Source organism: Nipponia nippon, unplaced genomic scaffold (assembly GCF_047370975.1).
Source record: "Nipponia nippon isolate SJK-2023a ecotype South Korea unplaced genomic scaffold, ASM4737097v1 scaffold_16, whole genome shotgun sequence".
In the NCBI taxonomy this organism is placed as follows: Eukaryota; Metazoa; Chordata; class Aves; order Pelecaniformes; family Threskiornithidae; genus Nipponia; species Nipponia nippon.
In genome coordinates, this window is record NW_028262332.1 from 13011445 (window position 1) to 13023506 (window position 12062).

Consider the following 12062-nt stretch of genomic DNA (forward strand, 5'->3'; position numbering starts at 1 on the left):
AGAATTAGGCTATAGTCTAATAAAAATGTAAGTGGCTGCTGTTTTGAGCAGCTTGATGAAGTTGAAACTTAACTAGGGAAAATTGCTCATGTGTGAAACTAAGTGTGTGAATAATTCAGTGCAGAATTTAAACCTAAAGAGGTGTAAGGCTCTTTGCCAGCACAGTAGTTCAAAAATACAATACAGTGCAGAGTTAGGGCCTCAAGGAGTTCTCAGTGCTGTTTAGAAAGAAAATAGCAAAATTATTCTGAAATCTTTTCACTCTTGTACTTTTTATGTTACTTCTTATTAACAGCTGTTATTTAACTATGATGTGGCGTGCACTGTTCCAGAGTTGCAAAGGGCCTCAGGGCTCCCATTTACAATGCTGTCTTTCTAATGACTCCTGTCAAGCCAATCCTGTTCTGAGCAAGACTGAATGAAGCAGTTAACTCATGGATATCCATTGCAGTATTTTTTTATAACAATGCGCACACTCACAGTTCTCTAGAAACAGAACAGCTAGGCTTAGGAGCTCTGTAGTACAAGAGTTGAATTTTACAGAGGAAGAGGTGTATTTAAGAAATGTGCTACGGAACAGGTGTCTGTTGTCAGAAAGTACAACTGCGAGAAGCCAGGGTACAGTGCCATAATTCTCCACTCATTCTGACTCAGTTGGCTTTTAAAATCATCTTAAAAATATTGTTGGTGTTTCTAAAAACAGCTGAAACAGGGAATGTGTTTTTATAGCTACAGTTGCCTATTTTGTGTTTACTTTTCAATCGTCTGTCACTTTAGGATCTTTTGCATTGCTAAATATTTTTCTGATTTTCTGTATTAAGTCCAGTAATAGAAAACAGAGATTTAAGTATAATAGTGATTTACTTTCCTTATACTTTTTTCCAAAAAGTTTTGTCATACTTTTAATAAGGCACTGTTGAAATGGCACAATTTGCATTTATTTACAGCATTTTCCATTGCTATTTCTACTTTCAAATTCAAGATGATTTTTAGGAATTCTGATAAACTATGAGAATGTTGGTGACCCTATAATAACATATTTTTCCTCTAAAAATTCATTATTGCTGGGGTTATTCAAAACTCTGAGGTAATGATATGTGGATCCTTGATAAAATATTCAGAAATAATAGTCATATTTGTTCATAGCTTAAGAGGCTGAATTGCCTTTTTCTTTTTCCCCTTAACAGCACATTTTCAAACATTGTACTGGTTTGGGTGATGACGATTAATTTAATTTTAACTTGACTATGCTTTCCTTTACTGTGGGCGATTCAACAAATTATTATTCGTTGGTTTTGTGCGCATTTGTCTTTTAAAATTTTATGATCTCCTTCATTTTTTTTCTATGTAGCTTTTGAATCGCAAAGACAAGACCACCTTTGAGAAGCTGGACTATTTACTGTCTAAGGAAGATAATTATAAAAGGACACGAGAGTACATCAGAAGCTTAAAAATGGTTCCTACTATTCCATATTTAGGTGAGTGTGAACAATTACTTTATCTGTAGCTCATTTTGACTGACAAGCACTAATGTAGCATGTTGTACACTTGAAGAACACTATATATAGAAGATATGGTTCACTTCATTTGATATTTAGAAAAATTGGATCTGGTGGAGATTTTTAAGCTATACACTGTCTAGATTCTCTGACTTCTAGAAGTTTTGTGCATTACTGACATCTGAAATGACAAGTATGTCTGTCGTTTTGATGTCTTCAGAATTTACAAGAGCATTGGGTTTCAGAAGTGTCTTTGAGTACAGCATGCTTGAAGACCTCCTTCCTGTGGCTTTCACTTTTGCTGGACTGTTTTTTCAGATACCTCATAACTTAATATCTCTAAACTGTAGTTGTTGGTTTGTGTCAGTTTCTCGTAAATACTTTTCAAGAGATATAAACTGAATAGCCAATTCAGTTGACTGACTTGTCTTTTCAGTATTCCCTTGTATTATTCATGTATACACACTATATTGTTATTTCCCCAACGGCTCTTTTAACTTGCAATTCCTGCCCATTACTGAACTGTGCTAGTATTCCTGAGGAACACTGCAAAAACCAGATTCCTGTTAAACAAGGCCATTCAGACACCGGAATGTCTTTCTAGTGATGAGTTTTTTAAAAGAAAGTTAATCTAAGAAGTATTTAACCATGTCTTCTGTAAGTGTTATAATAGAAAAAATAAGATAATTTATTGTCATTATTTTCTAGTGCTCAAGAAAAGACAAATACAGTGCTTTTTCTATAGCAGTCCATGTATGCAAAACATGGTCTTGGTGAAGTAATTGTTTTGAACATTCTGTAAATATGACTTCCAGAAAAAATGTATTTAAAAAAAAAAATCAAACTAAGTTTGGAATTTCCATCACAGATATTCAGCACAAGTCACTAATGTTTGACAAAGTTTGTAGGCAACAGAATACAGCATAAAGAGATGTCTTCAACATTTTAAAATATTGGTATAACCACAAATTCCACTTCTAATGCAAACTCCTCATCTAACATCATTCTGCCTTGTGCTTCAGCCACGTGAACTCCACAAAATCAAATGTGAAATACTCCTTTACCTAAAGTACTAGGAATGGCTGTCATTCCTGACATAGGAATTCCAGTTAATGGTCTACAATTACAGCCACATATATGAAAAGAAAATTTAAATATTCTAGGAATGATTCACAATAGTTCTTCAAGAACTGTGTTGTATTCCTAGAAGGCTTCTCATTATTGTGATACTTCTTACGTAGCGTGAGCAAACCTGACATATTCATGGAATTTCAAAAAGATATGTGAGGAAAACTCTTTGCATAGGCTTTTTGGCACCACAAACTTCTTTGTAGTCTTAAAGTATTCAAGGGACTACAAAAAAAAAACCAAACAAACCACCTTTATGTGGATGTATAAGTGCTCAAACCAATCAGTAGCTTAATCTAGTTTGCAGCAGGCTTTTTAGAATCTTCATCCGTTTGGCTTTTTTGCTGTTTATTCTGTTGCTTTAGTGCATGTACTTCAGAAGAAGTTCATGATGTGTATTGTGTTTATTTTAAATGGTTTGGAGATAGTTTTTTGTTTGGGTTTTTTTGTCTCCCCACTCCCCCACCCTCCCCCCAAGCAAGGGGCATAGATCCATAAAGGTGAGATCCTGTCCAAATTGTCATTTGCAGAACTGCTTTCATTCTTTACCAAGAGACTGTTAGAGAAGAAAACAGATGTGCCAAGCCTTGTTGACAAATCTCTTGTCACGGACAGCCTGATTTAAAAGCTGAAAAGGCAGTTTATTAGGTTAGGACGTAGAGGATATGAACAATAGCTGGGAATATTTTACATACTGTATTTGTATTTATGAAGTGGAAGACTGGCATAAATTCAGGACTGTAACATTTTCATGCATTTGAGTACTATTTGTATACAGCTGTCCTGCCAGTTAGTCTATTAAGCTGTCTTCATCCTTCTTTGAAGGAATGAAGTTTGAATTCAGGCTTGGTTTGATTCTGGTCAAGGTTAAAATCATAAAATGCTCTATCTTTTCTGCTAATCTTCTCTTCGAGGTTGTTGCATAGGTCTGAAAAGGCTATGTCTACATGACATACCAGAGCTCACCTCCATTTATTTCAAGCATGTTCAAAATTGTCATCTGGACAAACTTCACATATCATGCAGCCTCTTTGCATTAAGCCTTTCTGTGTCACGGCAGTTTTGTTAGTGCTTGCCGTTAATGGTTGCTTTTGTGTTGGTTTTGTGTTTGTGCTAGTTTTTGTCTGGTTTTTTTTGGCTGAAGAATAGAAGTCTTGGTAGCTTTAACGATCACTGAAAGCAGAATTTTGTTTCTTCCCTGTGGGGCTTTCTCATTAGATGTGCATAAAATGTACCTTATTCTTTATTTGCATCTGTAATGAACAATGCCTAAGTCTGCGGAGCATCTCTAGCTGGAAGTTTGGGGGAAAACAAGGTCCTGGTTTTTCTGATGATCCTTAATGAATTTATATAGCAATAGGGACCATATGTTCTGCATGGATGAGATACATGGCTGATAAGAATTGTCCCAGGTACCTCCCTATACACTTGTACTCCGTCATCAACTGTAGTGCTGCTCTGAGCATTCTCATAGTCTCTTAGATGTAACTTGTCTTCTGTTTATGTTGTGCAATTGAGATACATCGACAAGCACTGTAAGGTTCTAACTCTTGGATCCCTGAGGATTCCAGGACTCTGATTAGGTCGTGCTGTGGCCTGAGGGAGGATTTTGGAAAACTTTAATGGTAGCTAAGCTAGGTCTTAAGCCCCAGAGTTTATTACACAACGTGAACATGCAGTGGAAAAATTTTAAACACTGTTCCTGCAGAAAGTTGGAATGATTGCTTTTCATTTAGTCTACAAGAAATATATAAGAATTAAAAAAAAAAAATAAAATAAATGGGGTCTATTTCCTTGCTTTCAGTCTCAGAAACAGTTTTTGGTGATAATAGTATGAGACATGTGAAGACTATGTACTGAATTCTAGAGGAAAAAAAAAATTTAAGACTTTGGTATATGGCCACAACAAAACCAGAAGTCTGAACAAGAGACCATGTCTTCACAGACATATAGGTGTTCAACAGCCTTCAGAAAGTATCTAAGAGTAAGACACATATGTGTTTCTGAGAACCTACCTAAATGATGCTTTCACTCATACTTTCTCTTCTCTACTGTCCTGAAGCATTGGATTATCTTCTGGATCAAGAAAGTATGCAAATCATATTTAAAAGTAAGACTTTCAACAAAGACAAAAAATGAGCTTCTGTCATTGGTATAACTTGCAGATTTTGGAAAAATCTGTCCAATTTGCATTACCAAACAGACCTTTTAGAAAAATAAAAAACAGGAAAGCGTATCCATTAACACTTTTTTGTGTACAAGAGAAGACATGTACGTACTTTTGGAATGAGTGTTTCTATCGGGTGCTAAATAAATATATATGTAGTTCAACTTGAAGAGGTATTAAAAGAGAGACCTACAGTTAAAACCTTGTTCAGTGTTCATAGTCTCCTTTTCTTTTGTGGTGTATACAAAGTACCCATTTGACAAACGGGATTTTTTGTCAGTATTTCACCTGGGAATATTTCTGCACACACATTGTTGTTAGTGAATGTAGTCCAAGTGGTTTTGAGACTTTGTGCGCTCTCTGGCTTGCTTAGTCTCCACAGGCAGCACCAGACCTACTCTCCTGTCAGAGTGAGGCATTTGTGACTTTAAGGTTTGCCTGTGGGAAAACTGAAGTTTTGTTTCTGTTAAATCCTTCACTTTGCTACTAAGATGGTAAACAAAGAACTTCAGAAGTAGCAAAATCTTTTCAAATAGGGCATCCACAGATTACATACACTTGCTATACTGCATTTTTCTTTTATCATGGCAGTTCTGATTCAGATTCAATTTGAACTCAGAAAAAAAAAATCAGAATTCAGAAAAGATCAAAATAAACAGAAGAGCTCAGGAAGTTTTTGGTTTATTTTGTGAAGAAACTACATTACATATTCATATAATGAACTATTTTCTGGCTTTATTAGTAATTTAGGATGATGCTAAGCTGGAGCTAAAAAGGGTAAATGTTTTAAAATCACTGAACCTGGATAACTAGAGCTCAAGAATTCTGCATAGGCTTCCTGGGCCAGAATTGCTGTCTTTGTATTACTGACCCTCAGTGCCTCAATGGATTTCTCTTTCATGAACTCATGCACTCTCTCTTTAAGCACATGTAAATTCCTTGCATCCACAGCACCCAGCTGGGAAGGATTTCCTCAGCTCTGTCCAGTACCACATTCTTTTGCTTGATTTGAACATGGCATTTTCTACCTTTACTAGATAAATCCTACCTTGTTCTTTATGCAACTTCTTGAGGCTACTCCTGATGTTATGGACTTCAGTCATTATCTGTGTTGTCTTCACACTAAATCTTCAGTTACCTTGCTTCCAAAAGGAAGTGTGCTTGGATTACTTGATCATGCCTTGTACAGATGCCACTTGGAATCTTTGGCAACCTTCCGTGGCAGCATTTCAGTTCTGTATCCTTTTTTAGGGGAAGAGAGTGCGTGTGGACTGCAAGATAAAAGTGCATGTTAGACTTGTACAGTGACTTCAGAAAGTTTTTTGTGTTTTGCTTAATTCCTAACATTCTGTTAGCTCAAAGTTTAGTAGCAATCAAAAAAGGAAGCTGTTTTCAGGAACTGTTCATTGTAATCCCAAGATCTTGCCTTTATTGGCAATTAGTTGCTCCTTTTGTTTTATATGGAAAGTTGAGACTGCTTTTCCTGTGGATGTATCACTGTCTGTAGATTTTTCATCTCCTGTCTTATTGTCCAAGCAGTCTGTCTCATAAATCCTTCTGCAGTTCCTCTCAGTCAGCCCTTCTCTTTGCTCCCCTCAATTAGTTAATATCATCATCAGATGTTTGCTCCATTGTTCACTCCCATTTTCAGGTCACTTACGAGTATGTTGAACAGCATGAGTCCCAGCACAAATTCCTGTGGATAACAGTCAGCACTGCTTAAGTAAAATATTTCTTATTAAATAAATTTGATGGCCATCCCTAATGGCCATACATAAAAAAATGCATTGAAAAATTGGTATGAGTTATTGGAACTTCCTTGAAAATAATTTCAGGTTTGAAGGAACGTTTAGTTTATCCAAAAAGAATATTCAAAGGGGACTTGTTTCAGTGAATAAATATCTTCTGGGGGAGACAATATTAGGTATGGAAAAGCTTCTTTAATCTGTCTGCTTAAATGAACAAGTAGACTAATAGATCTATGTTAGGAGTAAATAGTGAATTTACAACACTGAACGAGAGTAACGAAGTTTCTGAAGATTTGCAGCGTTCATGGGGCTCCCATTTCATGCTGTAGAGCCTCTTGTCTCTCACTGCAAGACAGTTACTCAGTTGTGGGATATCAGTTCTCATTCCATCTGGGGCAGTCTGAGATTGTTTGAGACATGCTGGAGAATGTGCTGGAGAGTTAAATAACTGCTTAAGTTGACCAAGTACCCTGGTTTTATAGAATTGGCTCACAGCCTCGTCTAAGAAATGCTTTAGTACTATCCAGTTATTGGGACATCACTCCAAGCCAGTTTTAATTAAATTTAAAATGAAAATATTTCTGAAATGGGCAAAAGTGTTACAAGCCTAATAAAAGACATAGGTAATGAAAGGAAAAAATTTGCATGTTACTGAGTTACAGGGTTGAATCTGAAATTCCTGCTGGTGTCCAGCCAACCTCCTTTAGACTTCCTGTCCTCCTGCATACGTTGTATGTCAGGTTTCGTACATCACAAAGAGCCTCTCCCTAGTGATTGCGAAGACTAAGCAGTGTTGCTGCTCTTTTAAAGTAAGGTTTTCCCTGCTTCCTAAGTGGTGCAGTTGAACCTTTGTGTAACCAGATGAATACAGGAGACAGCAACTGGTATGTTTACAACCTCAAGCTATAATATGAGAGATTAATATATTCCTTATGATGTTAAAACATCCAACAGTTCTTTTCTTTCCAGACAGATCTTCCAAGCTTTAAAAAAAAAAAAAAAAAAAAAAAACAGAGAGAAAGAAAAAATAATGAGATTGGCAATGCTGTGGTCTGGACTGTTGGAAGCATTTAGCCACGGTGTGATCTAAGAAAAAACAGCAGTCACATTATGTTGAAAATTCATGGGTGCAGTCACTAGCTACAGCTTTTTCCTGTCTTCACTGTAGGTGATCTTTTAGGTTGTATCTGTATGTTATAGAAAGGACAAAGATGGGTATGTTCTGTTACAATCTACAGATTTCACTGAGTCGTGGTGTTTTGTTTTGTTTTTCCTTGGAATATAATATAATGCTGAAAAATTTGAATTATAATAGAATAGTTTCAGGAAAGAACTCCCACGAAATATAAGAGAATAACGAGTTGTCTTCTGAAGTAACTTAAATCTTGCGATATAGCCTTTTGTCTAAATGCTATAGGTGGAGCCCCATTGTTTAGTTCCTGATACACAGATAATGTATTAGTTAACAGCATTTTCTTTACTGTTCTGAAAAAGGCAGAGATATTTCAAAGAGTCTGAAAAGCAACCTAAGTTTTTAGGAGGTTAGAAGTTTCAGGACTATTTCTATAGTACTTTTTGAAATGAAGAAGGAGTACAGGAGAATTGAAGCTGTTAGAACTCTCTTCAGTTGTGCTTCAGTTCTCCCCTTCTGTATAAACTCACCTGATGTGCCTTTGCAAATTATAGGAAAATGTTTTGTATGTGATTTTTAGGCAGCATAGTGTTGTCAGAGATGTACTTCTTTGGGGAGTGATGAAACAAGAATGTAACTGAAAGAACTGGAAATAATTAGACAAACAGGGAAAACTAAGACCTTTTACAGTTTATAGTAGTGAAATGGTGGATCTATTGAAAACTGAGTTCTGTTCTGTGAATTTGAAAAAGAATAGGCATAGTGAAATTTTGCAAATCTGTGATTCTGCCAATATACTTGCCAATAACTTACTTCACTGTATAAGTTCCATAATTCTCTATGTTTAATTGTTTTTGATGTGCCAGCCTCTGGGTTTGTTTAAAATTATTTCATGCAAATTTTATGCAAAAAATACCTCATTAAGCATTGGGATGTGGGTTTTGTTTGGGTTTGGTTTTTTTTTTTCCATTTTCTAGAGGGCTTATCTGACCAAGCCTTAGCTAAATTTTGTAGTAATGAGATGGTCCTTATTGTTGTCCTACTTTGATGGTCCACACTGAGCCAAGCAAAGTCCAGTTGGTAAATACCTTTCCTGAGTAGAATCTGTGTAGTAACATGGACAACTTTTTCCAGTGCCTTTAATTTCAGTAAATCTGTGTGTTTTAAATGTTGCCCTACAACACTTCTGCAAAGTATTTTATTATGATGTAAATATGATTTTTTAAATATGATAGGAACTAACTTGTTAGGTACAACTGGATGTATATTCTTGTTAATTTGGACCTTGTTTTCTGTATCCTTTCAACTCCCTCCTTCCCACCCCCAGTTGGTTTGAATGTGTCAGGTATCTTCAGTTCTTCTTTGTCAGCCAGCTGAGCCATAGTTCTTGTTGTGAACATCGCTCTTGGCCAATGATACAACAGCACAATCTTTTTTTTTTTTTTCTCTCCTCCATTTTCTAAACTATTCTGTTCTCCAGCTTTTTTTAGCTAGTGAATTTGTTAAATCTAAGTGTAGATGCACCAAGCTTTCTTGTTCTAGCCACACTGCCCTATCACCCAAAATCCTGGTTCTTTCCTCCATTGTAAGGCTTTTGACACTGTTTCCCACAATCCTCAGTGACAAACTTGTGGTTTGGTGTGGAGTAGGTAAGTGGATAGCGAGGTGGACTGAAAACTGGCTGAACTGCTGGGTTCAAAGGGTTGTAATGAGCAGCATGAATTCCAGCTGGATACCACTGGGCAGCAGTGTGCCTCAGGGCTCAATATGGAGTCTGATATTTTTTAATATCTTCATTAATGACCTGGATAATGAAACATAGTGTGCCCTCAGCAAACTTGCAGATGATACAAACCTGAAAGGAGACCTTGATAGACCAGACAATTTTTCTGCCATTCAAGAGGACTTCAGCAGGCTGGAGAACTGGGTGGACAGGAACCTCAGGAAGCTGATTAAAGGGAATTGCCATGTCTTGCATCTGGGGAGAGGTAATGCTGTGTACCAGTACAGGCTGGGGGCTGACTGGCTGGAAAGCAAGCTAGTCAGAAAAGGACCTGATGGGTGTCAAGCTAAGGTGGCCAGCAGCATCCTGGGTTGCATTAGGAAGAGTGTAGCTATCAGGTCAAGAGGAGGTGATTCTTCCCTCTACTCAGCACCAGTGAGGCCACATCTAGAATACTGTGCCCTGTTCTGAGCTTTCCAGTACAAGACATGAACATACTGCAGTGAGCCCAGCAAAGCACCACAGAGACGCTTAAGGGACTGGAGTGTCTGTCAGGAGGAGAGTCTGAGGGAGCTGAGATTGTTTAGCCTAAAGAAGAGAAGGCTTAGGGGGGGAAATACTATCAATGTCTGTAAAAATCTGATCGGGTGATGTAAAGAAGATGGAACTAGACTGTTCTCGGTGATATCTAGTGAATGGACAAGAAGCAATAAACACAAGCTGAAATACAAGAAATTCCATTTAAACTTAAGGAAAAAACATTTTTATGGTGAAGGTGGTCAAACACTGGAACAGGTTGCCCAGAGAGGTTGTGAAGTCTGTCCTTGGAGATATTAAAAGCTACACTGGATAATGCCCTGGGCAACCTGCCCTTGATGAGCATGCTTTGAGCAGGGGAGTTGGACTAGATGATCTCCAAAGGTCCCTTCCATCCTCAACTATTGTGTGTGGCAAGTACTGCATGTCAGTCAAATGCTTTATTTTGTGGAACTTCAAGACTACAGACTGCAAAGAATCTCGGTATACTTCTTAGGTAGATCATTCAGCCTCTTCAGATCCAGGCAACTTCAGCACTCGCTCTGTTTCTCTGTATCTCATTTCTCTTCCTCAGAGAAGAGAAAAAGGCATCTTGAGCTTATGAGAGAAGTGACCATTTTTAGATTAAGACTTTAAAATTTCTCTGTAAAGTAGGCCAGAGATTTTTTTATTACTTTGATTTGGGTCCACCCTACAGCTATGTCTATCCTTCACCCATCTTTAGATGCGAATCTGATGGTTTCTTACAATGCTATTTGCAGTTTTCCTCTAGCTGTCGACTGTGTTTCTCAATGATAGTTTAATCTGATCCTTATTTTCCTTACAGGTTAGCTATTCGAGCCCACCGTTATACGCTCTGTCCTTCACCTTTCATTGAAAATAGCATCTGTGAGTGCTATCATATTAGCTGAAAGTGTGGGGAAGAGTGAAGTCCCTATGACCAAGCATTCTTTAAAAGGCTTTTTCTTCCTCTTATTCTTTTCCAGGGAGGAGGAGTGTAGCACAGCTAATGCCATTTAAGAACTTAGCTTGCCTAAGTTCTTCTCTTAGATGTGGTATCTCCAGGGTTAAAACAGGTCTTCATACACTGACTTTTGTGCACTTTTTTTTAATTACATGGACAAGACTCTAGGTAAATCACTCACCTTTTACGTAGAAAAGTTAAGGAATACAGTTATTTTAACAAAAGACTGTCAGCCTGGACGTGAGTTTAAAGCCTGTCATGAGTGTATACTAGGGAGATGTATCTGTAGCCATATCTCCTGCTACAGAAAAGCACCTGTAATTAGCTTTTCTAGTGAATGCCCCATTCTTGAGATATATGCAATGGATACCTGAAGTTCTCTGCATTCCTTCACCAAGCCAAGCATGAAGTAGCACTTGGAAGAGTATCTTGAATTTGCTATCTTCATAAAGCTTCTGATAGTTCTTTTCATGCAACCTGTGAGTGCAGGGAGGTAATGCTCCTAGTTACCCATGTTTTAAAAGTGGGCAAACACTCCAGAGTAGTTAGTTACCAGTAGCATCAAGTTCTTCCAAACTAATACACATACGGCTAATGCATTGTTTGTTTTTCTGCCCCTGTATCTTAGTCCGTGGATTATGTGTTGTGCTCTACCTGGATATGCTGTGGTAGCACGTTACCGAAGGAGTCCAAGAAGAGGGTGGAGTATGAATGTGACCTAAGGATATTGCTATGCTTAAGTATTTTCAGGAAGTTTTGATTATTTAGTTATAGACATATAATGAATGTGCATGCACACCATGCACGTTGAAGAACTCATGAGTGACTTTTCTAAGGTAGGCGGTGTCAGTCTACTGTGTGTTTTTTTCTGACAAAACTAGTGGTTAGTTGTAGATGTTAGCAGGAATTTTACTGCCTTAATGCTACAGTCCTAATCATTAGAGCACTGTGGCCAGGCTGTAGAGCCAGTAGATGTGTTTAATATTTCTTACCTAAAACTTAATTGTTTTCCAGAGTCCAGTAGATAAACCAGTGGAGATAAAGCTTGAATATCGTTTGAAAATTTTGGGGTTTTCATATGACCTACAAAAAGTTGTTCTTCCTTGGGATGTGTGGAAATTTAGTATTTTTCTCAGCTGAAAATTGCTTTGCTTTTGATGTTGC

General features: G+C 37.4%; 1 protein-coding gene across 12 annotated transcripts in view; it reads left to right on the forward strand.

Moving 5' to 3' along the window:
• The window catches only part of RALGPS1 (Ral GEF with PH domain and SH3 binding motif 1), a 155337-nt gene that overhangs the window by 60171 nt on the left and 83104 nt on the right, over positions 1-12062 (forward strand). For all 12 annotated transcript variants that reach the window (XM_087753222.1, XM_087753216.1, XM_087753221.1 and 9 more), the window contains one exon: positions 1352-1478. In XM_087753222.1, the coding sequence (XP_087609348.1) occupies positions 1352-1478 (127 nt within the window). The remainder of the gene's footprint in view (positions 1-1351; positions 1479-12062) is intronic.